At 42.6% G+C, this 20,934-nt stretch overlaps 1 protein-coding gene across 2 annotated transcripts in view; it reads left to right on the forward strand.

The window, feature by feature from the left end:
• GRIA1 (glutamate ionotropic receptor AMPA type subunit 1) overlaps window positions 1–20,934 on the forward strand; it is a 120,991-nt gene that overhangs the window by 60,189 nt on the left and 39,868 nt on the right. For both annotated transcript variants that reach the window (XM_061346135.1, XM_061346138.1), the window contains exons 5-8: window positions 3,002–3,055; window positions 14,662–14,823; window positions 15,901–16,068; window positions 19,645–19,749. In XM_061346135.1, coding sequence (XP_061202119.1) covers window positions 3,002–3,055; window positions 14,662–14,823; window positions 15,901–16,068; window positions 19,645–19,749 — 489 coding nt within the window. The remainder of the gene's footprint in view (window positions 1–3,001; window positions 3,056–14,661; window positions 14,824–15,900; window positions 16,069–19,644; window positions 19,750–20,934) is intronic.

Consider the following 20,934-nt stretch of genomic DNA (forward strand, 5'->3'; position numbering starts at 1 on the left):
TCACAGCATGCAGATGACTGGAGGGAGTCAAAGGCAGTGCTGGGCTTGTTATCACAAGAAATTCATCCGGGACTCACACTGGGGATGGCGGCCGGTCTCAGCTCACCGCACCAGCAACCTCTGTGTGGATATCACTTCTCTGTTGGCCCTGTCTCTTTGAGTGTCTGAGTTGTTCAGAGAGCTGCCTCAGCCTCTCAGGGACATTTTAATGCATTTATCTTCCTCTCTGACAAGCTTGTCTCTGCCTTTTCGGTGGCTGTGGATTTGTGCTCCCCAGTGAACAGAAGAGCTGGGGATGGCTGTTTAGCATCATTGCCTACATGTACACACTGCTGCTTGCACACACTTTTAGTTTCTTCTCCCCACTCTGTTCACATAACACAAACAACCACCACTGACTCCAGCAAGGCAGTCCTCATGTTCTGGAGACAGTAGCTGTAAAGGAGACAGTGTTTAATATGTTAATGATACATGGGAAAATGACCTGATTTCTTTCTGAGAGATTTCTCTGTGTCATGTCTCAACGGCATGAATTATCTTTGCTGAGGTAACTCATTTATGAGCCAGGCCTTGGTTCATGGCAGGATATCCGCAGGGCTGCACTGTGTAGCTTAATGGGATAAGTATGTGGTGGGTTGTATTCCATCAAAGCCCTGTATTGTTTCTTCCTTGTCTGTCATTAAAATGAATAACTGGAATTTCTCCTTTGCCAGTGTTTCACTCTGAGAGGATTTCTCTCTAATAGATGTCAAACTGGCCCATTAAGAAGTGGGTAATGAAACCTAGGTGGCCCAAGTGAGCTATCAGCATGCAGCCTTGCACAGCCTCTCACCATGTTCAGGCTAAGTGATAAATGCTATTATAACCTCAGCTTGCTACCGCTGTCCGGACACATTAGGACTGAGCAAGCATTTTAAAATAAATTAAGATCACAAACAACTGTGTAAAACACAGGAAGCAAGCCTCATAATTCAGGTGGATGGGCTGCAAGATTAACAGCTCAGGGAAAGCTAGACTGCAGCCCTCTCTGCTTCATGGACTCTGACACCTAATAAAATAACAAAGGGCGAGTTTGGGCAGAAGGAGCCACTGTCAATATTGTTGACACGGGAGAAATGGTGAATTTGATCGTAAATCTTAGACACCCCACTGCCCTGGAGGTGCTGCTTCCTCTCACAGGGTCTGGGACTTTCCGCAAAGGATGGTCTTAGGTAATAAATGGAGGACAAGTTGGGTCTGGTTTTGTTGCTCAGATCTGTCAATGGAAGACACCCAGAAAACTACTCTTAGTAAGGGTGTATATTTTATAGCCTTAAGTATACAGAGATTTTTTGCTGAGGGTCCCAGCCTACTCAGCAGAAGCCATACTAAAGGATCCTGTGTGGAGAACCACTGTGAAGTGAAGCTGGTGGAGCTGACACTGGTTGAGTAAAGAACTGCTACTAAACAAAGCTTTCATCGGAGTTAATTGCTGCCTCTACCTTAATGCTGGAAACCAAATGAGTTTTAATGTTCATACAAGAGCACTTCATCAGAGAAAGGCTAAGGCAGATGAACCACTTGAACAGAGCAAGTGTCAGCTCGTTTATAATCCGTTTGGAAATCCTTAAATGGCTGCTCACTATAATCTGGGAGTGCTGTCCCATGGGCAGGATCAGTCTGCACATGCCCTTGTCTGACACTTCTCAAACACCCTGGTATCAGAGAGAAGACCTGGATAGACAGATCTCTGGTCAAACTCAACACAGAAGTCTTATTATCATTCTAGCTGTGAGGAACTTTCTGACCTCACTACTCCCTGGCAACATGGGCAGTAATTCAGAATCAGTTCGTACAACAATGGAAATAAGCGGTAGTGTTGCCAGCAAAGAAACCTTGTGGAAACCGCACAATTCTCCCAGAAACTGCTAACTCTTGTTTTTACAGGTTCTTTTACAAGTTCATGTTGGTATGGGCTAGGTTGGTTTTTACTGACATCTTTCTATATGTGGATTGACTCAAATGCAGGTGGTGTCTGGCTCTAATAACCTGGTAAGAATTGAACAGTGCTGCTGGAAATCAATGCAGAGGAATTTCAGTGGAAACATGGAGTCAGCAAGAATAATGTAATTTTTAGCTGTATTGTTTTCAGTATTTTTTTAAATCAAGGGAGAAAAAGACAATTAGAGACCATCTCATGGAGGACTGTCTTCATAATCACAGGCAAGCCTGCTACAGGTGGTGCCTTTCTACCTAGACAGGTGAAACCTTTCCAGCTAAGATCAAAACTTTCAGATGTTACAGATCTGTAAGCAATTGTATTGATAAAAGAGAATAAAAACCTAACTCTGCAGGCATCAGGGAGAAAGGAGTAAGTGGCAAAGAGCGTATATTGGGACACCATGAATATGAAGATATAAATAATCTCAATGAACATGCAAAGGGAATCCTCTGTGTCTTGCTCAAGCAGCTTTGTTCTGGAGATGTGGTTTAAAGCAATCCCAATGCATTAAAAGAGAAAGATTGTCCAATAGTCTACACCTCCTGATATCTCGCTCAGGTAGGTGTCTGCAGCAGTGACTCTAGCTCGGACAATGTGCCCTCTAGTATTGCTTGATGTTTCAGATCCATTCACAGAACAAATGGATCCCAGCTCCCCACTTTGTTCCTTTACTGTCTGCATATAAATTTTGTTTAACCTTTAAAATAAAATAGGCACCACTGTTTCCCCCCCTGCCCTGGGTCCGTAGGACACAGGTTTGTTTAGGTAGTTTATTATTCCCTGCATGTGGGATCCACGTGGTGATATTGTCCTGTCTAATTTCAGACTTGATGCTTAAATATGCGTGAAAGCCTTGTACTTCTTCTAACAAGACTGTATACTTTTCCTTTGCTGTGTCTCCCTGTCCATAACTGAACAGTCTCATCGGGGAAAAAGGAGGGAGGAAGGGCAGAAGAAAACTCTCCTTCCTTAGGTTGCTCTTTGTTAAATATCTAAATATCTTTGGTTTTCATCTTGCAGATTATCCAGCTTGAAAAGAATGGGAATGGGTACCACTACATTCTGGCAAATCTGGTGAGTTGCCCTCGGTGGTGTTTTGGTTTTTTGCTGTCTCAAGTATCTCCAAGATCCTTGGGGTTTTGTAACAGGTTGGCCCTGGGGTCTTATCAGTTCTATCCTCAACTGGGCAAGGGAGAGAAAATATAACAAAAGGCTCTTGGGCTGAGATAAGGACAGGGAGAGATCACTCACTAGTTACCGTCATGGGCAAAACAGTCTCTGCTTGGGGGAATCAGCTTAGTTTATTACCAATCAAATCAGAGTAGGATAAGGAGAAATAAAACCAAATCTTAAAAACACCTGACAGTAACGGGGTAACAGGGAATGGGGGTTGTGGTCAACTCATCACACGTTGTCTCTGCCGCTCCTTCCTCCTCAGGGTAGGACTCCGCACACTCTTCCACTGCTCCAGCTTGGATCCCTCCTATGGGAGACAGTCATCCATGGACTCCTCCAACATGAAGTCCTGGCATTGCCCTCCTAGCTTGTTTCAGTCATGCCAGCAAGAAGCTGTTAACTATTAGTAACAACTTGCTTTCTCTAGTTTTCAGTATGCATCCCCTGTGTTTCATAGCCATCCTCAGAGCACTACTGAGGGCAGACTTGTTAATAATGATGCATTAAGATCCCTCTGACCTTCCAGTAAAACTAAAGTACTTATTTTCCAGCTTGGTGCTAAACCAGATGTGACTGTTATGGCTCCAAGGAATGAACTCAATGTAAAGATTTCTTTAAGTAAAGGACTGTCCCAGAGAGAGAAAGGAGAGCAGGGAGGAGCTGCCTGAGGACAGAGCAGTAGGGGGCAGTGTCAGGGCATCTTTCTGGAGCAAAATGCTGTTCTTTCCTAGGAGGGCGGAGAATTTTTCTGCCTGTGGAGGTTTGGGAAGAAGTAAGAGAGAGAGGAATATCCTCAATCCATATGGCAGTTGGAGGTTTTCCACAGCAGAACAGAATGTGCTCCCTAGATGTGTCCATCCATTCAGGGGGATGCGCAGTGGATGATGGGCTGATGTCAGCATCAGGGTGAGCCATGCATGCAGGGTCCAGAGCTATTCTTCCTTCCCACAGCTGCATCTCCAAGGCAGCACTGGGTAAACTTAAAACTACCAATTAGTCAAGCAGTTGCTGCCGTTCTCCTTCTCTCAATCCCAAGATAACTCTGTAATTTACAAGACAAAAATGGCCACATAATTACCCCGCAATGCCCTGATACTGACCCGGCACTTCTGCGCTGGGTGCCTACCGTGTAATTACAGAGTTAAAAATATTACACTGTGCAGGGGGAGACATGGAAATTGTAGAGCAGCCAATAACTTCAGCTGCTAATTTTTAAAAATGATCATTTGCTGTAACCCAGGTCCCGGTCCTCAGATCTTTATGAAAAGTCCCTTCATTAGAGTTAAGCAGGGAAGCTATTTGGAGTAGCTGGCGTGTGTGTATCTGCGCTTCCATGTCTACCCATATGGAAGGCTAAATGAGAGTCATATCACCTTTCTGTATGGTTTCAGAGAGATTAATGCAATCAAGGTGGTCTAATCCTTAGGTGCAGGAGTTTTGAAGGACGTTTCCCTCTGTCTTATGATGCCATACTCTCCTGCTTTCAGCCTGAAAAAGTACCCTTTTCCTATCTTTAATTTGTTTTCTTAGCCTTTGCACAAGTGCTGAGATGACAGAGCTGGTTGGAAGAGGCTGTATACCCAGCCAACATGGCTTATAAATAATTAACTCAGACCCAAAGGCTTTCCATTTCCCTAGACCCTCTGCAGGGAGATTCTACTCTCCAGCTGCAGCTCTGTGGACACTGGGTCTGGAGAGACAACAGAATCCACTGGTAATAGATGTGCTTTTCAAGCAGTTTAGATCTGGGGGGAGAAGAAGAGTGAAAGGAATTCAAGCTCTTTCTTTTGGTCTTTCCTGGTCCTTAAAACCTAGAATTATGCAAGAGGGAAACTGCACAGATATATTAATGAAAAAGAAAAAAGAATAGGGGGGAACTAGGCAGCACTGGAAAACTAGAATTGCACACCTCAAGGTCAAGAAAGCTCTCTCCAGGGCAGAAAAATCTTTGTCATTCTGTGTGCACATGAGCAGGTTCAGATACCAGAAACCACATCAGTTTCTGTGATGTGCTGCACCCACATGACGAGCTACTCACTACACTGTTCAGCAAGAACAATGGCAAAAAGACCATGAAGTTCCCATGTTCCTGAGAACATATGACAGTGAGGAAGGATGGCAAGCCTCCCTATGCAGGAACATCCAGGGATGTAATAGGGGATTGGCAGAATGTGGGAAGTCAGCGTCTGGCAGAGTTAAACCTTAGCGTGGATGCTCTGATCCAGGAGTTCACAGTAGGTTTTACCCTCTTCTAAGGACATCTCACTGCTGGATTAGAGCCTTCAGAGGGTGTAACGTGCTGTAATTTATTCCGACTGACTCATACGCATAGTGGATAGACCTTAAACACCCTACATTTTCCCTTGTAGACAAGTCCTAAGATGACAGGGTGTGCATTGCCCACCCACACACACATACCCTCATGTGCACACCCGTATGCCTAAAAACCAGCCTGATTTTGTGGAAGTGGCTTGTTCTGGAGCCGATAAATTAAGAACTAAAAACTGCAAGTGCCTGAACATTTCATTTCCAAATTATTTTAATCCAAGTTATTCTTTTGTCCTATGTGCTGGCTGATGGAGTACTGATTTTAGGACTCACATCCTATATGAAGATAAGGCTCCCAGGCCTGGCTGAGACATGCTCTGTTTTGCACAAGTCAAGTGAGGCCTCAGCTGGTTCATAGCCCCCAGGTTGCCCACACTACCTAGAGCAAGGGGATGAATTTTCAATACCTGCCTTTTGCAGCACATCCTTAATTCCTTAGTAACTTTCCCAATTATGGAAATGACACATGGGAACCAAATGTTGGGCAACACTTATGGATAACCCACCGAAATTCTTTTTTTTGGCTATATGCTTGTTCAGAGATATACTCAGCCCAAAAACAAGCAGTGGCACACTACTGACCAGTTATAGCAGCTCCAAACTGATGTTACATCAATGAGGCTGCAAGGCAGTGCACAGGCTGAATCAGGCCTACAAAAATCATCCATGGAAGCATTTCGAAATGGAGGAATTCCCTCTCTGGTTACAGATAATTCATGAACAAAGGGGAACTGGCTTGTATTAATCACTGCTTGTTCACCCAGCGGTTGCTGTCGGGTGAGAGTGTTAAAGCACCAAGCAGAATTTGACAGGTAGCAGCAAATGAAAGCTGGTATTTCCTAGCAGGAACAGCTTTCTTTTTCAGTGAAATTGCTGTTGCCAAGGTGAGACAATAATATTTCTGTGTTCACAAACAAAATGAAACCGTTCTGCACCTTAGGCCACGGGCAGACATCCTTCTCTGAATCTGTTATGCCTGTTAAGGACACAACCTGCTTTGTTTGCTCAACCCTGCTTGTCCCATGAAGGTCTGTCTGCAACAACACTGCAGGGGAAGGGTGCCTGTGAGCATCCTTGCCCCAGCTTGAAGCAAATTTGGCGCTGTCTGTGGCTTTTGTAAGCTCATAAAAACCTGATCCTCGACCAGCAATCACAAGAGTTACCTCAGTTCTCTTTTACCCGTTGCCAGCCTTGATACTTGTGAAGTGTACCGGCACTAGGGGGTTGTGATCGCATCTCTCACCCTCTGTCTCTTCCTTTTTGGAACTCAAAGAGGTTTGGCAACTTTAAGAAGTGTTTGGTCTTGTGAGTCTTATTTTTCTAAGCTTTGTTCTCAGCCTTTGAGAGCATCTAGCAACCACAAAGAAAAAATACAGTCAGTACCATCAGAGGACCCAGCTTAGAGACTTCTGGGATTCCTTTCTTTTGATGTTACAGGCTTTTTCCCCATAACCTCGGCTTCATGTATCTGTTTGTTCTATACCAGGGATGTAGATTGGCTACTGGCAATAATGGAAAACATCAGTTCTCTTGGGCAGAGAAAAATCTTTGTCTTAAAATAAGTGACATTGGTGTGACCTGTCTTTAAAAGAAAAGTACGAAAGACAGCTGCCACATACAATGTTTTAGCCATTTTTCCTTCCTAGGTTGTTCTTTTAGCAAATGCTCTTGTTTGAAGTTGAATAGGTAAGTGTATGAGATTGCTGATTGCTGATGCGAGGGGTAGCAGGGAAAAGTAAAGATAAAAACACTGTTGGTCAGCAGAGGTAAGCATGTTTTCCTGTGCCATTTTACATCAGCACGTGTCAGTGCCTAGTTAGACCATGCAGGATGTTTCACTTTGCAAGCACTTGTCTTAGCTTTAGAGGTTACCAGCCCAGCAGCTTTGCCAGCAGAGTGGCTTGTGCAGGAGTCAAGAAATACGTGCTGGTTTGGTTCAGTTCACCTGTGATTTGAATGGGCCTCTTTGATTTCCTCCTTGCCTCCTGCAAATGGAAGAGGGAGTTTGTGCACCACCAGGGCTGAGATGCAATGACCTGAGCTGACACAGACAGTGAAGAAGGAGCACCCTCCCAAACTGGCCGTCAAAAAGGATGCTCACATCCCTGGGGAGCAAAGTTCTCCCAGCACAGGCAGAGAGCAGCTGCCCTAAAGCAATGCAGGACATGTACATCCTGCTGTGGCTGTGTGGGGACAGTCTGCTCTGCTCATGCTGGGTACGAGCTTAGTGCAAGAAACAGCATAAATGTGATGTATTGCACTGGCCGTGGGTCAGTGGCTCTGCTCCTTGTCCCAGGCTCCTGATTCAGCTTGCCTGGAGCTAAAATGTTGCTGTCCTCGGTCTCCCATCATCTTGAAAGCTGCCATGTGTATTTTAATCACCCTCAGCTCTTAACACTGTCTCCTGCCCCCTGAAGTATTGCTGACCGAAGGTACAAACAAGGTCAGCAGTGATCGGGTTTGCATCACTAGCTGATTGGAAACTGTTCTGTGGGAGTTTCAAAAGGATGTGTACAGCATTGGCTTCTCATCATGGTAAGATCTCAAGATGCCTCATCTTGCAAAACCGATATTCTTATGTTGGAAATAGATGCCTTGTTTCTAAAATTATGCCAGTTAGACCTTTCCTCTTTCTGAGAGCTTGGTGCAAGCAGGCTCATGAGAAAACTTGGTTTTCCAGGCAGAGGAAGACAATATAATGTATCAGTGAAATTCCTGAGGTTCGAATTTCACTTCCAAACAGCTTTTCTGTGCTGATTCAAAAATTATCAGACACAAGAAACCCTTATAACATTATCTCATCTGAATAACTGGTAGTAGAAGACACAGTAGTGCCCTGAATTAATTTCTGCTTGAATTAGAATGTCTCATGTAAAGAAAATCATCTGGTTTTGATACAAAAATTTCCCACGTGGGGGAATATGAACTGCAACCTTGGAAGGATTTTTGCAAGAGCTAATGAAGGCTCAAAAGCATGAGTGACTTACTATGGCTTAAAAAAAATCAGTGAACATCAGGTGAACAACTGACAGATTTTATTACAGCCGTTGGAAGGAAAATTGTGTTTGCTTAAATCTCAGCAAGAGGGTGTTAAACTAACAGGTTTTCTCAGCCTTTTGCAGTCTCCTAATCCATTACCCCAGCTCAACCGGCAAAGGGTGATGTGAAAATCTGTAGTATTTTCCTCATGGTGACTTCACCAGTGCTTTTTTTCTAGTGAAAACTTGCCTTGTTTCAGCTTCCTCCATCTGATTTATGCTTCTGTTTGCTAGACCAAATATTCCATTACTAACATTCTGGTCCTTGCAAATTGTGATCAGGTTATCCCTTAATCATGTCTTTGACTGAAGCCCTGGCATCTGTCACTACACAGCACATTTCCCAAACCTTTAAATCAGTTTCTGCTCTGAAAGTTCTCTAAAGCAAACATCCAACAAGAGCATCTGTCCTTGTGCCAGGACTGAGCTTTTCAGCAAGATGTGTATGATCATTTATAACCAGAATCTCCTACAGCAGTAAGATAGGGCTGATGCAAATAATATCACAAAGAAGATCTGTACAGCTGTACCAAAGAAAGAGTTACTGGTTGTTTCCTGTCCCATTGAAGCCTGGATTCTCACCTCATTTGGTTTGCTTTGTGTCGATAGACCATGATAAAATAGACTCATCAGTCTGCAGGCTTGGGACCCTGTCTGATAGTTCCCCCTCCTCCCATCTTTCTTTTCCCTTTCTTCCTCATTTATTTTTGTGTTACAGTGAGGACTCATATGTTTTGCTGCCACAATGAGATCTGACACATTAATAATTGTGCAGAAGAGAAGAAGGCCTCTCCTGTTGGAAAGCTTGCTGGAACGAGACTTGAGCAGATGGGCTCTTTTTTGACGTACCCTCGTTATTAATACAAAGTGATGGGAGTGAGGAATGACGCTTCACTAGGGAAGTCAAGCTTGAAGATAATTTGGTATATTAGGGATGCTCCGTCTGGAAACACTCAGCTTCTTGCTCCCTGCAGAAAGCCACTGGCATACCTTGGAATGACAGGAGCCACTTTGCATTCCCTCAGCTGATCTACAGCCATTCAGAAGCAGTTGTTTGCTTTGCAATGTTTCTTACAATCATAAAGTCTGCTAGGAGCAGCAGTCTGGCATTGCAAGCCATACATGGATGCAGCTAAAGAGAGCTGGCCTAGTTTCCCAGTGCTGCCACAGGTTTCTGTGGCACCCACCCAAGCTCAGGGTGAATTGCTTACACGCTTTTTGCTTTAAAAGGAATATTTCAGTGTGTGACTTACAAACAAAAAGAGAGAAAAGAAAAAACATAGGCTCTGGTCTCTTCATCCCAGATAGAAAGGGACTAAAGAAACCTGATGTTCATTTCTGGGTTTTAGGTTCTGTTTTAGTTTCAACCTAAAGGACTGGTTTAGGTTCAACCAACAAGCCTTCTGCAGGCAATTCAAGAAAAAGGGGCATTTTCTGTCCCTTCACTCAGTTATGAACTTTACCAGTATCTGGGGGGGATCCGGAGGGCTTAGGAGGTGCAGAGAGACAAAATAGCAGTGTTTCTCAGCAATGGGGCAGTCTTCAAGGAGCCTCATGTCCTTACCCTCAGGGAAAGCCAAAACTTGGAGCAAAGGCATGGAGAATTTAAGCTGTGCTGCAGGGAGGTTTATGAGACAATGAGCTACAGCCTGCCCAGAGCTCAGCCCTTCCTGCCTGTTACTGCAGCTTCAAAGGCACAATTATACTGCAGGGAAAGTGCCAGCAATTAACACCTATTTACTGAACTATTTAGAGAATTTGGAGGTTCGGGGCAGTGGCTGCCTGCCTGTCAATGTCTGGGTACAGAGGTGAGGCTGCTGCTGTCTCTGGCATTGCTGTGGGCTGGGATGATATCCCAGAAGGAGCAATGACACCAGTGTGTGAAGAGGAGGCAGAGGTTTAGGACAGTAAGGCAGTGAAATATGAGGGTGAAAGGAAGGATGCAGGGAAGTGATGCTGGAAGATTTGAGGAGGGTAATGCACGAAGGAACAAGGCTTTCTCTACACTGTCTGACCCACATCTGCACTCCCCACTCCATGTCTTGGCTCCTCATGGTTTCTAGGGTATAAATAAGGAAACTGGCTCATTTCTGGAGGGTTTTCTTTTCAAGACAGATCCTTCTTGGACCAGTTAATCAAGATGGATTCATGAGGCCCATTCCAAGTCATCAGTCTTCCTGCATTATGCATTTCCTTTGATGACTGAGCCCACGAGCAGTAGAGGGGAATATAAATGTGTGACTTGCTGACACCTCTTCCAGCAATCAAGGCATAGAATGGGACAGTAAAACAACCTTTGGCTGAAAACTGTTTTCAGTTTGAGAACAGCATAAAGAGCAGATGCAGCAAGGAAAGCACAATGAAAAAAAAACCCTTTCCAGTACTGCTCTGTTTTCTATTTGAAGGCATGAAGGTCTGTAACAGCCACCCATATGATTTAGTAGCAGCAGAACTTCTGCATGTAATTGCTTTGTGAGGCTCATTAATGCAGAGAGAAAAGTCCCTGTTATGGGCTAAAGAGCAAGTTCCCTCCTTTGAACTGAGCCTGGCTGCTCCTTGCAGATGCTGTGAATCAGAGGAGGGGTAGGAGGAAGGCTGTCTCAGCACGGATGGTTCCAGATTTCCATGGTTTATTGTCAGCCTTCTAATTTGATGGCATTCAGAGAAAGCCAGGCATTTTCCAGGCACACACCAGACAGGAGGCCGTGTTCCCTGTTTTGCTGAAATGGTTTTGCAAAGTGAATTTAAATGGCAGGGACAGCTAATCCTGCTGAAGGGCAGGGGGTGGGCTGACTGACATGGTGTCCCTTCCAGCCTGGTTCTAATGGTCCCCAAAGACCTGTGCCTGAAGAAGTGTTGTCTCTCCTGGAGTACCTATGTGCAGTGACGATCTGACGATCTGGGGGCATGTAGAGCTCCACATTGCCTCTGGGTTCAGTGCTTGGTCTGGAGCACGTGTTCCTTATTTGCTCCTCTTCTGCCCTAGGGTACTGGCGGTGATGTGCAGGGAGGTAAAGCTGGATACCTGCATGTCCAACAGATATATCCCAGATGGATGAGATCTAAAGAGCCTGAAGAAAGTCAAATACCGCCAAATTCCAGGGGCTCAGCTCATTTCCCTGAACATCCCACAGTGCTCCAGACGTGGCTACAAAGCCAGTTTTTGCCATTATTTACTGGCAATTTCTTGAAATGGTTTCAAAATCAATTGACCACTCTGTGGGACCACAGAGATCCCATGGAGTACATCGTTCCAGCACTGCTCACTTCTTGCTGTGTTAGATTGGATGGCAAAGGAAAGAATTTCTATGCCATTGCTTTCCCAAAGCTGTTGATACTTAACATGCTGCTGCCAAAGCACGTCTGCTGCCCCTCAGTAGTGGGTTGCAGTCTTTCCTTAGGCAATTTTTAAGAATTTATTTTCTATTTTCCAAATAAGACCAATTGAAAGCTAAATAAAAGATTCCTTTTATTTTTTGTTTGTTTGCTATATGTGGCTGTAGTTAGTACATGGTGACAGATGATTGATGACTTTTTATTTGCAAATATTGCAATTCTCCCATTCTCTTGTTTCCTACAAGCACTGACTGATATTCCAGAAAGACAGATAAACATATTCAATTCCTGATGCCACTTTGTCAATAGAAGCATTTTCAAGAGACAGTTTGTGTCACGTCTGGTATTTTCTTGTTTATATGTTAACCAGCAAGAATTCACCTCCTCTAGGAGTTATTTTCTACAATATCTGACCCCTGCTATTCCCAATTCATTGGCTGTCATGTCACCCAGACCTGCCTTGAGCAGATTTCAGTGGTGCAGTGATTAAAGGTCCTTTGTAATTAGAATTGTTCCTATACCGACCTTTTACTGGGGCATGTGGAGAAAGGATAGCAGGTGGCAGCAGTTGATAGCAGCCAAAATGCAAAGCTGTATTCAAGGTTAATGATGTCCTCCATGGTCACAAATGCCTTAAACAATTGGAAAACCTTCAGAGGTCTCCACACCTTTTAAAGAACCTGAATTGTGCCAAAAATCAGTGAGGAAAAAGTAGCATGATCTCTGGGAAGAAATATTTTGTCTATTCATATTATTTTAAAGCTTTCTGTAAAGAATATTGTTGAATACTTGTTTCAGTTTCAGAGTGATTTGGTTTGGCGAAAAAAGTGAAAAACAGTGTTTTTAACCACTACAGTCTCGTCACTGGTGTTGTAATCTTTTTTAGACTTTTCCTATTTAAATCTGCGTATTGAGGGGGCTAAATACACCAGACATCATACTCTGTTGAGAACTTGGCCTTTTCTTCATGCCTTTGCAGGCCTTCCAAGGAGGAGCTGGTGGCACAAACTTCAAGTTGCTGCGTGGTAGTTTCTTTTGACAGATCTTTTTCCCCTGAGTACCTCCCAGGAGCAAAATGTCAGTGTAATTTGGTCCTGGCCATGAATAACCAGTTGGCAACCTGTGAGGTCCCTCTTACTGAACCTTAGGAGCTCTGTCTGTCAAAAAACACTTGGCCTGAAATGCATTAAGATGTCAGGGACAATTATGCTGCTGCATTTCCTATTCATTAATCACAGCTCTGGCTTTCTGAAACCCCTACACTAGCAATTACAGGCATGATTGATGTGGGTTTAACCAGCATCCTGAGGAACGCGTACACACAAAATACCACTTTTTTTTACTCACCCAAATCACTGCACTTTGAAGAAAAACAAATCATCTGTTTCAAGCACCTTTACCCCTATATCCAATCCTCAGCTTTAGAAGTAGATGCCAAATTTCTTGCAAAAACCTAGACAAAAATGTAAAAGTCTTTAAAGACATTTTTGAGTCACTTAAGACTCCCTTGGTCTGACACTGATGTGAGAGGCCAATTTAGTCTTTTCCTTATAATCTGTTCCCTAAACAGGTTTCTATCTAACATCTTGATCCTGGCTTTGGAAGTTATAAGCTAATTAGGTCCCTCAGTATACGCACAGAGGGCACCATTTTAGGAACCTGACTGGTGTCTCTTGGGAATAATGGGACTTGGCTTTTTTTATCTCACTCCATCATCATATGTCTGAGAAGACTGAGGCTGAGAAAGTGCCTACAGAGAACATGCAGTAGCAAGGCAGAGGAAAGGCAGGGTTCAGACAAGCTCTTCTGGTGCTTAAGTGATTGCATTGTGCACAGCCCTCTCATTCATTTTCCCTCATGCATTTTGGTTGCTGATGCTACTGGTGGGAATAATTCATGCTTGTATTCCAAAAGAAGAAGCACTAGACCTAAGCCTGTCCCGTACACAGCAGCCCAAGCTTAGGAGGTCTAAGTCTCTTTTCAAGCATCTATTTTTTGCAAGAAGGAGCAGCAAGCAATTTTGCAGAGCAACAGCATTGAAGAGATAGGATCAAGGATGGGAGACCAAAAAATGACCTTGCAGTGTATTTGTGATTATTTTTTTTTGCCTCTGACTCAACAGGAGTGACTAATCCTACAATGCCACCCTAATACACATATGTATTTGTGCACTTGGGTTTATCACATGCAGTGGACAGTAAGTAGAGGAGAACAATAAATGAAAGAAATGTATTTCATCAGTAATGTGAAGTCCAAAGAAGTAGCTTTTTTCTTCCAAATTGGCAAATCCTATAAACTGACCTTTCTAATAGTGTCCTTGGACAAGCTGAGCAACCAGCCATTCCTTGTTCTGCTGGAAGTTCATTCAGGATTTGGTTTTCCCTACAAAATGCGATTTGAGAAAAGGCAGCCTATCCATTGGTGACTGAGTGCATAAATGTCAGAGCTAGGGAATAATTCTTCCTGATATATTTTGAGAATTTGATTAGTTTCATCCAAGCATTATACAGGATATATTTTTTTTTCTGTTATCCCACTAGCTTTCTTGCAAATGAAGTTCTATTAATATGACTATTTGTGTCCCTGGGTGGAAACTGCAGGATATGTCCAGCTCAGAGCTTGTGAGAAAGTCAAGTTCACCCCATGGCAGGGGAAGTGGTGACTTTTCAAATGGGATTTTACCTCTCAGAGGGAAGAGATTTTCCTAAACTGGTTGTCATATTCATAGATAGGTAGGATTCCTTTTACCCACCTATAGAGGTGTTCCTCTAATGAGCTTCTCCTGTTTCTTTCCTCTACTAGGGATTCATGGATATAGACCTGACCAAATTCAGGGAGAGCGGAGCCAATGTAACTGGCTTCCAGTTGGTGAATTACACGGACACTGTTCCTGCCAGGATCATGCAGCAGTGGAGGAATAATGATGCCAGGGAGCATCCTCGTGTGGACTGGAAGAGGCCAAAGGCAAGTGGTAAAAAAAAATCCTTTTAATTTAGGGCCCATCTGTCTTAGTCCAATCTTGCTTTGCTCTTTAATCTTGCTTTGAAACCCTGTCACTTAATGCAGTTATGGACATTATCTGTTCCAGGTGCCTCAATACTGTCTAAATTATACTAGGCAGTAGTTGCTGCCTGCTAAGAAATACACAAGTTAGAGTTTCACTCAGTCTCCCAGTATTTACCCTCTACAAAGCTAAGGATTAAACATCTCATAAGGTTTGGTATATAAAAAAATACATAAACAAGAAAAAACATTAATTCTTTAACCTTTGCTTGCTAACTTGTTTACTAGATATCCAGGGATAATAAAGTCTTTGCAGATGTTCTCAGTATTTCAAATCAGTGTGTACATCTGAGGGGAAATATATTTTAATCCCTAACACAGAAGCCCCTGAAGCTGTTGTGGGGTGGGCGGAGGTTGGGATTTTTTTCTGTCTGACATTTGAAAACAAATACAATTGTGACACTCATCAATAGAAATGTCAACTTTGGAAGTATTAGTTTAAGAAAGTTGCAAACAAATACATCAATAGGTGATCATAGGAAAAGGAATTAAATCTAATGGTCACTGTTCATGCCAAGAGTTTTACACTGTTCTTTGTACAAGTTTCTGCTTGAATAAAGTCATCTATTGCAGAATTTTTGCAAGTAGAGTTTTCTGGTCTCCATCTGTGACCACAAAAGGTCACTTGTTGCTTAATTTTGGGTATCTCACATTTGCACTGTATAATGTATTCCTTAAAAGTTCAGGTCAGTGGTTCTAGTTAAACACAAGGACATGGGTAACAGCTTTTAAGGCTGAGTCCTCTTCAGCGAGTGCATCAGGAACTTCTTCACCCTCCCATCCTCTGGGAGAGAAGGCTTTAACTTAAATGAATCAACAGGGCAGTAATAATTGCAGGGAGCAACAGGCTGTTGAACTTCATAGATGGAAAGATTAAAACAGAGCAAATCATCTGGAAAGCTACTGTGAAGCAAAACAGTATGGCATGCCCAAGATCAGGTCAACCTAATGGGCAACATACAACTCTTCTCTTTCTAGTACACGTCAGCCCTAACGTACGATGGGGTCCGGGTGATGGCTGAGGCGTTTCAGAACCTGCGGAGGCAGCGGATCGACATCTCCCGTCGAGGCAATGCTGGGGACTGTCTTGCCAACCCAGCCGTGCCCTGGGGGCAAGGCATCGACATCCAGAGAGCACTGCAGCAGGTTTGAAACCCAATGTGTGCACTGCAAGGATGGCTGAACATAGCCTGTGGATGGGGGAAGAGGGGTGACGAGCAACAGAAATGTTCAAACAGGTTGCTTGGGGTGAGGAACTGATCCTACCAGAATAGAGCCAGGTCTCCTAAAGAGTTCAGGGGTGCATCGAGCAAACTGCTTTTCCTTGTACCGTGCAATGTGTCCTTGCCTTCTGTAATTTCCATTGAGTTCTGGGGTGGGAAAGCCAAAATATTACCCCATAAAATCATGGGTCCCTATTTTGATCTTCCTCTTCCCAAGGCAGATCATATTTTTGCAGATCCTTTGACTCTCTGTGAACTCAGCTTCAGTTCCAGACTGCTAATGAAGGTTAAAACCATGTGAATTCTGCCTTATGTGTTGGCTGTCATCAGAATGTTCTCAGAGCCCAGATTATAGCTTGTTTCATACTGTGAGGATTCATAGAAGTCCTAATAGCGGCCATTTAGATAGCTTAGTCCTTAAATCTGATAATCTTGCTTTTTCATCCTGCATAAAAATTTAGATTCTTGAATAAATAAAAAAACTGCATGAAACTTACAGCAAGAGAGAAAAACAACACACATTTATCAAAGACTTAGATAGAATATTTTAAAATTTCATTAGATTTCAAGACTGATATTAATCTCTAGAATTTTTCTTTATTTTTTTCAGGTAAAAATAGATGATCCCTTTCAAATACTGCTAGTTCAGTGTTATCCGAACAGTTTATTCTACCTTCTTTCCTTAACTATGAAGAAGGCAAGAAGAATAAAATTATTTTGGTTAATTTGCATCATATGTAAACCCCCTCAAGTATTTTGTTTTGGTTTGGTTTTGGCTTACTGGTAAACAATTCTTTTAAAACCAAATCTTGCATCTGATTTGATTTTATTGCTTGGATTCAATTTTTTCCCAAGCCTGTGATTGACTTTCTGTATGACCTTGGGCAAATCACTGTCATAGCTTCTCCAAACTTATAATAAAGTCAGCCTCCATGATGTATTAGGGAGACCAGTTACCTAATAAACACAAAAGACTTGGAAGTCCTCTGATGAACAATGGGTTCTCAAGTATTTTCCTTTATTGAATTTAGGAGAATAGGGTATCAAAATTAGACAGCTAGACAATACAGTTTTGTGTGTGTTGGAAAATCTCCTCTGAAGTTTCCTCATCTCTTCATTAAAGCAATTTCAAAAGTCTTAAGTTTTCAATTGTGACTTTGGGGGAAAAAGCCCACGAAGAACCATTTACAAAAGTTGTTTCTTTACCATTGAAAAATTATAATTTTAAAAAGGTTTGACCAGTACAATTGCGATGGTCAAAATAAAAGGCTCTGAAACAAGAAATCTCCTAGGGAAATCTGAACTCTGAATTTAATAATTATCCAGCATTTAATATTGTAGCAAGAAAGAGGCAGGTGGAATAGAAGAACTTTTGATTAGATTGAAGGTTTGAGTTATCCTTTCTGTGAAGACTCACAATTAGGGCAATTCTTACAGCTATTCACAGTGTGCTTTCTCTTCACCTCCCATTTACTAACACTTAACATTTTATAAGCTTAACATTTTAAAAGCAAGAAGTTTGTGTACTTGTTTCTACTCAAACACCTGCAGTATGCTCCAGAATTGCCTTATTTCTCTCTGGAGCTGGAAGGAACCATGTATGGCAGGAGCAAAGATTAAAAGCATTTTGAAATATTCTGCAATTTTCAAAACCAGAAATCTAACACATTTCAGCAAAATGTGTGCTTTTATTGAAGCGAATTACTTTGGGTTTTTTTCCCCCAGGGAAAATGCTCACAAAATGTTGTTTTAAACCAGTACTCTGAGGTTTTAGTTTAACTTTGAAAAGATAATGATAATTTTTGACATATATTTTTGATAACATTACTTAGTTATCACATCTAGTAAGCAGGTAACTAAGTGCTGACTAACCCTGTAAACTAGAAGGCAACAATAGCATCCTTCTGCTCCAGCTCCCCCAGCAAAGAACCACATGTCTAAAAATGCTCCATGTCTTCAGTTGATTCTACTGGTGCTTAGCACTATTGCAATCAGTCCTCACTGTATTCTGTAGTAATTCAGGGGATCTTTTAAAGGGTGGTAAATGATGGAAAGGTTGTGCTGCATCCTCCACCACGGATGGGAGAGATCCCTTTTGCTGTTTCATTGGCACATAGATATCACAGGATTAAGAATTCATTCATTCATATAGAAGAAATTGATTCTGTCCACCTGCCTTTTAGTGCATGTAAAGCTACAAACACCCATGACCTGAGCTTCAGGGTTGGTCAGAATCTGAAAAGAAAACCCAAGGGGCCATGAAAAAAGCAGCTTGGGAGTGCTTAAGACAGTGGTGCTTTTGCAGTGTATCTGTATTTTATGGGCATGTTGTGTCTTGTGAGAAAGGAAAAGTGTATTTCTCCAAATGTCACCAGGAATACCTCTTGACTTGAAGGAGCTGCAGAAAATAGTGGCAGATGTTGATTTTCATGACAAACCTTTGCGATAATAGTTGGAAAACAAACACCCTTTAAACAGATTAGCAACAGATTTCCCCTGTAATAATATATCCTCATTTCTTCACAGTGGGTCTTTATTCTGAGCATCTCAGAGTACTTAAAAAGGCTGCTAAGTACCTGTTCCCATTTTGCACGTGGGAAGACTTCGGCTGCAGAGGCAATAGATTTGTCCAAAGCAAGTGGAAAGGCGGAGAACAAACCTTTAATTCCCAATTCAGAAGCATAAGCACTTCTCTTGATGGTCTATTACAGAGACCTGAATTTACACTCCTTTTCCCATGTTCCTGATCCCCACATGCTCTATGTCCCTCCAATCAGAAGCTCTTCTCCACACCATGCTGGGCACTTTTGCAGCAATTCAAATGGCCACAGTGAGAGGAGAAATTCAGGATATGGGATGTGACATGAACATAGTTCCTCAGCTCGGCAGTGTTATCAGCAGAGTTTTATGATTTGAAGTTTCCTATACAAATTTAATTTACAATATGAAATTGTCAGGTTTTATTAAGCTGGTGAAGAATTACATTTGCTTGTTAATTGGTAGACTCCTCTCTATCAAAAGACGGCAGCTGGGAGCTGTGGCCACAATTTCATATTTCCTCCCAGTACAGCTCCTGATCTGAACTGACAAATTCTTCACCAAATCCTGACTCCAGGTCAGATTTAGACAATACAAACAAAAAATCCTCCACAAAACCCAAGGAGCTCAGAGCTGATTTAGCTCTTTGTCACATCCCAAGCAGTGATGTGCTCACACATCTGAGCTGGCATCTGAGTGCAATAATAGACCACTAAGTTTCAAGAGAAAGGGGTTTTAAAAGAACAGGTAAGTTAAGAGAATGACCCTGCACAAGGCCAGGCATGCTGTAGAGAACAAACCTAAGTGAAAGGCAGTCTCAGACAGATGTCCTCTCTCTCCTGCATGGATCTAAAAGATGTGACAGCACCCTCCATCCTTCTTTCCCTCTTAGTGCTGTCAAATCACCACCACATGAGATCCTGACCAATTTGCTCTCCTCATTGATATTTATGTCTTTAAGGTCCATTTTGAAGGATTGTCTGGCAACGTTCAGTTTAATGAGAAGGGACGGAGGACCAACTACACCCTTCATGTGATTGAGATGAAACACGATGGGATCAGGAAGGTAAAGTAGAGAGCGATCTGAGATCCTGTGTCAGGCACCAGCCTGGTGCTCGTGTTATGGTGTGGTTAGATCTCAGCAGATGTTTCTGTTCATGAGAGCTTGTATGTGGAGTCACAAGTGCGTTCCCAACTCCCTGCATAAGCAAAGGCAAGCACTAGGGAAAATTAATGGAATATTGCTAAGGAAATAGCAATATAATAATGGAAGGAGTTAGCAAGAGCAACAAAGCCATCTCAGCTGTGGGGCAGGGATTTCCAGGATAGTAAAAGCTTGGCCAACTCAGCCTTGCTATTGGGAGGACATACTGTCTCGAGCCCAGCTGCTCTCCTGCTTTTTCAAGGATGAGCCAAGGCTGAGACAGGTTGATGTAGTTTGCCCTAACCAGTGTAGCTGACCCTTTAATGTTGACCTAATTCTGTTCTCCTTGAGGTGACAAAAGCTTTACCATTAACTACATCCTGATAGCTACACAGACATCTGAGCTGTTCTGGAGTCTTGATCTCTTTCTATATTTTTGTATCTTGGGCACTTTGAAAAATCCAGCCTTGTTCAGTAATACTGAGCTCTTGAAATGCTAATCCTTTGGAAAATCCGACTCCATGTGCTTATGTCCCACTTCAGATATTGCCTATCTGAAGAATAAAATAATTCCCTTATTCTGGTGGCAAAGGAAAGCTACTAAATATTTTGGAATGGGGCATTCATTGGAATCCCTTCATATCCCCTTAATGCCCTGAAAAATAAAATACATGTTTGAAACTGAGAAAAATAACAAAAAATGAAAGTTCTACATTTGCAGCCCCTACCCCAACTCATACTTACACCTGAGAGCAGTTGATGAGAAAGATCAGAGCCCACCACAATCAAGCAAAAAAAGGCACATTTCTCAGTAAGAAAGAAGCACGATTTTGAAGCTGCACAAAGTGATCTTCCTCCATGTGAGGCCATTGATAAGAGCAAAAATGCTGTGTTGTGTCCAGTTTGGGCCTCTGAACATGAAGAAGGTGGCAATCTAGAGAGACCCTAGGGGAGAAGAAACAGAATAGTTAAATATCTTGATTTTGCTATTTATTTGCTGACAAAAATGATATATTTTGGAAGACATGTACATCACTGCCATGACACATATTGTATTTTTGAGATCCACCAGGGTAGCAGTGCAAAACAAACATATGTGTCTCCATT

This window comes from Neopsephotus bourkii, unplaced genomic scaffold, assembly GCF_033783945.1.
Source record: "Neopsephotus bourkii isolate Nb327-2 ecotype Australia unplaced genomic scaffold, CSIRO-AGI_Nbou_v1 NB_258, whole genome shotgun sequence".
Lineage (NCBI taxonomy): Eukaryota > Metazoa > Chordata > Aves > Psittaciformes > Psittacidae > Neopsephotus > Neopsephotus bourkii.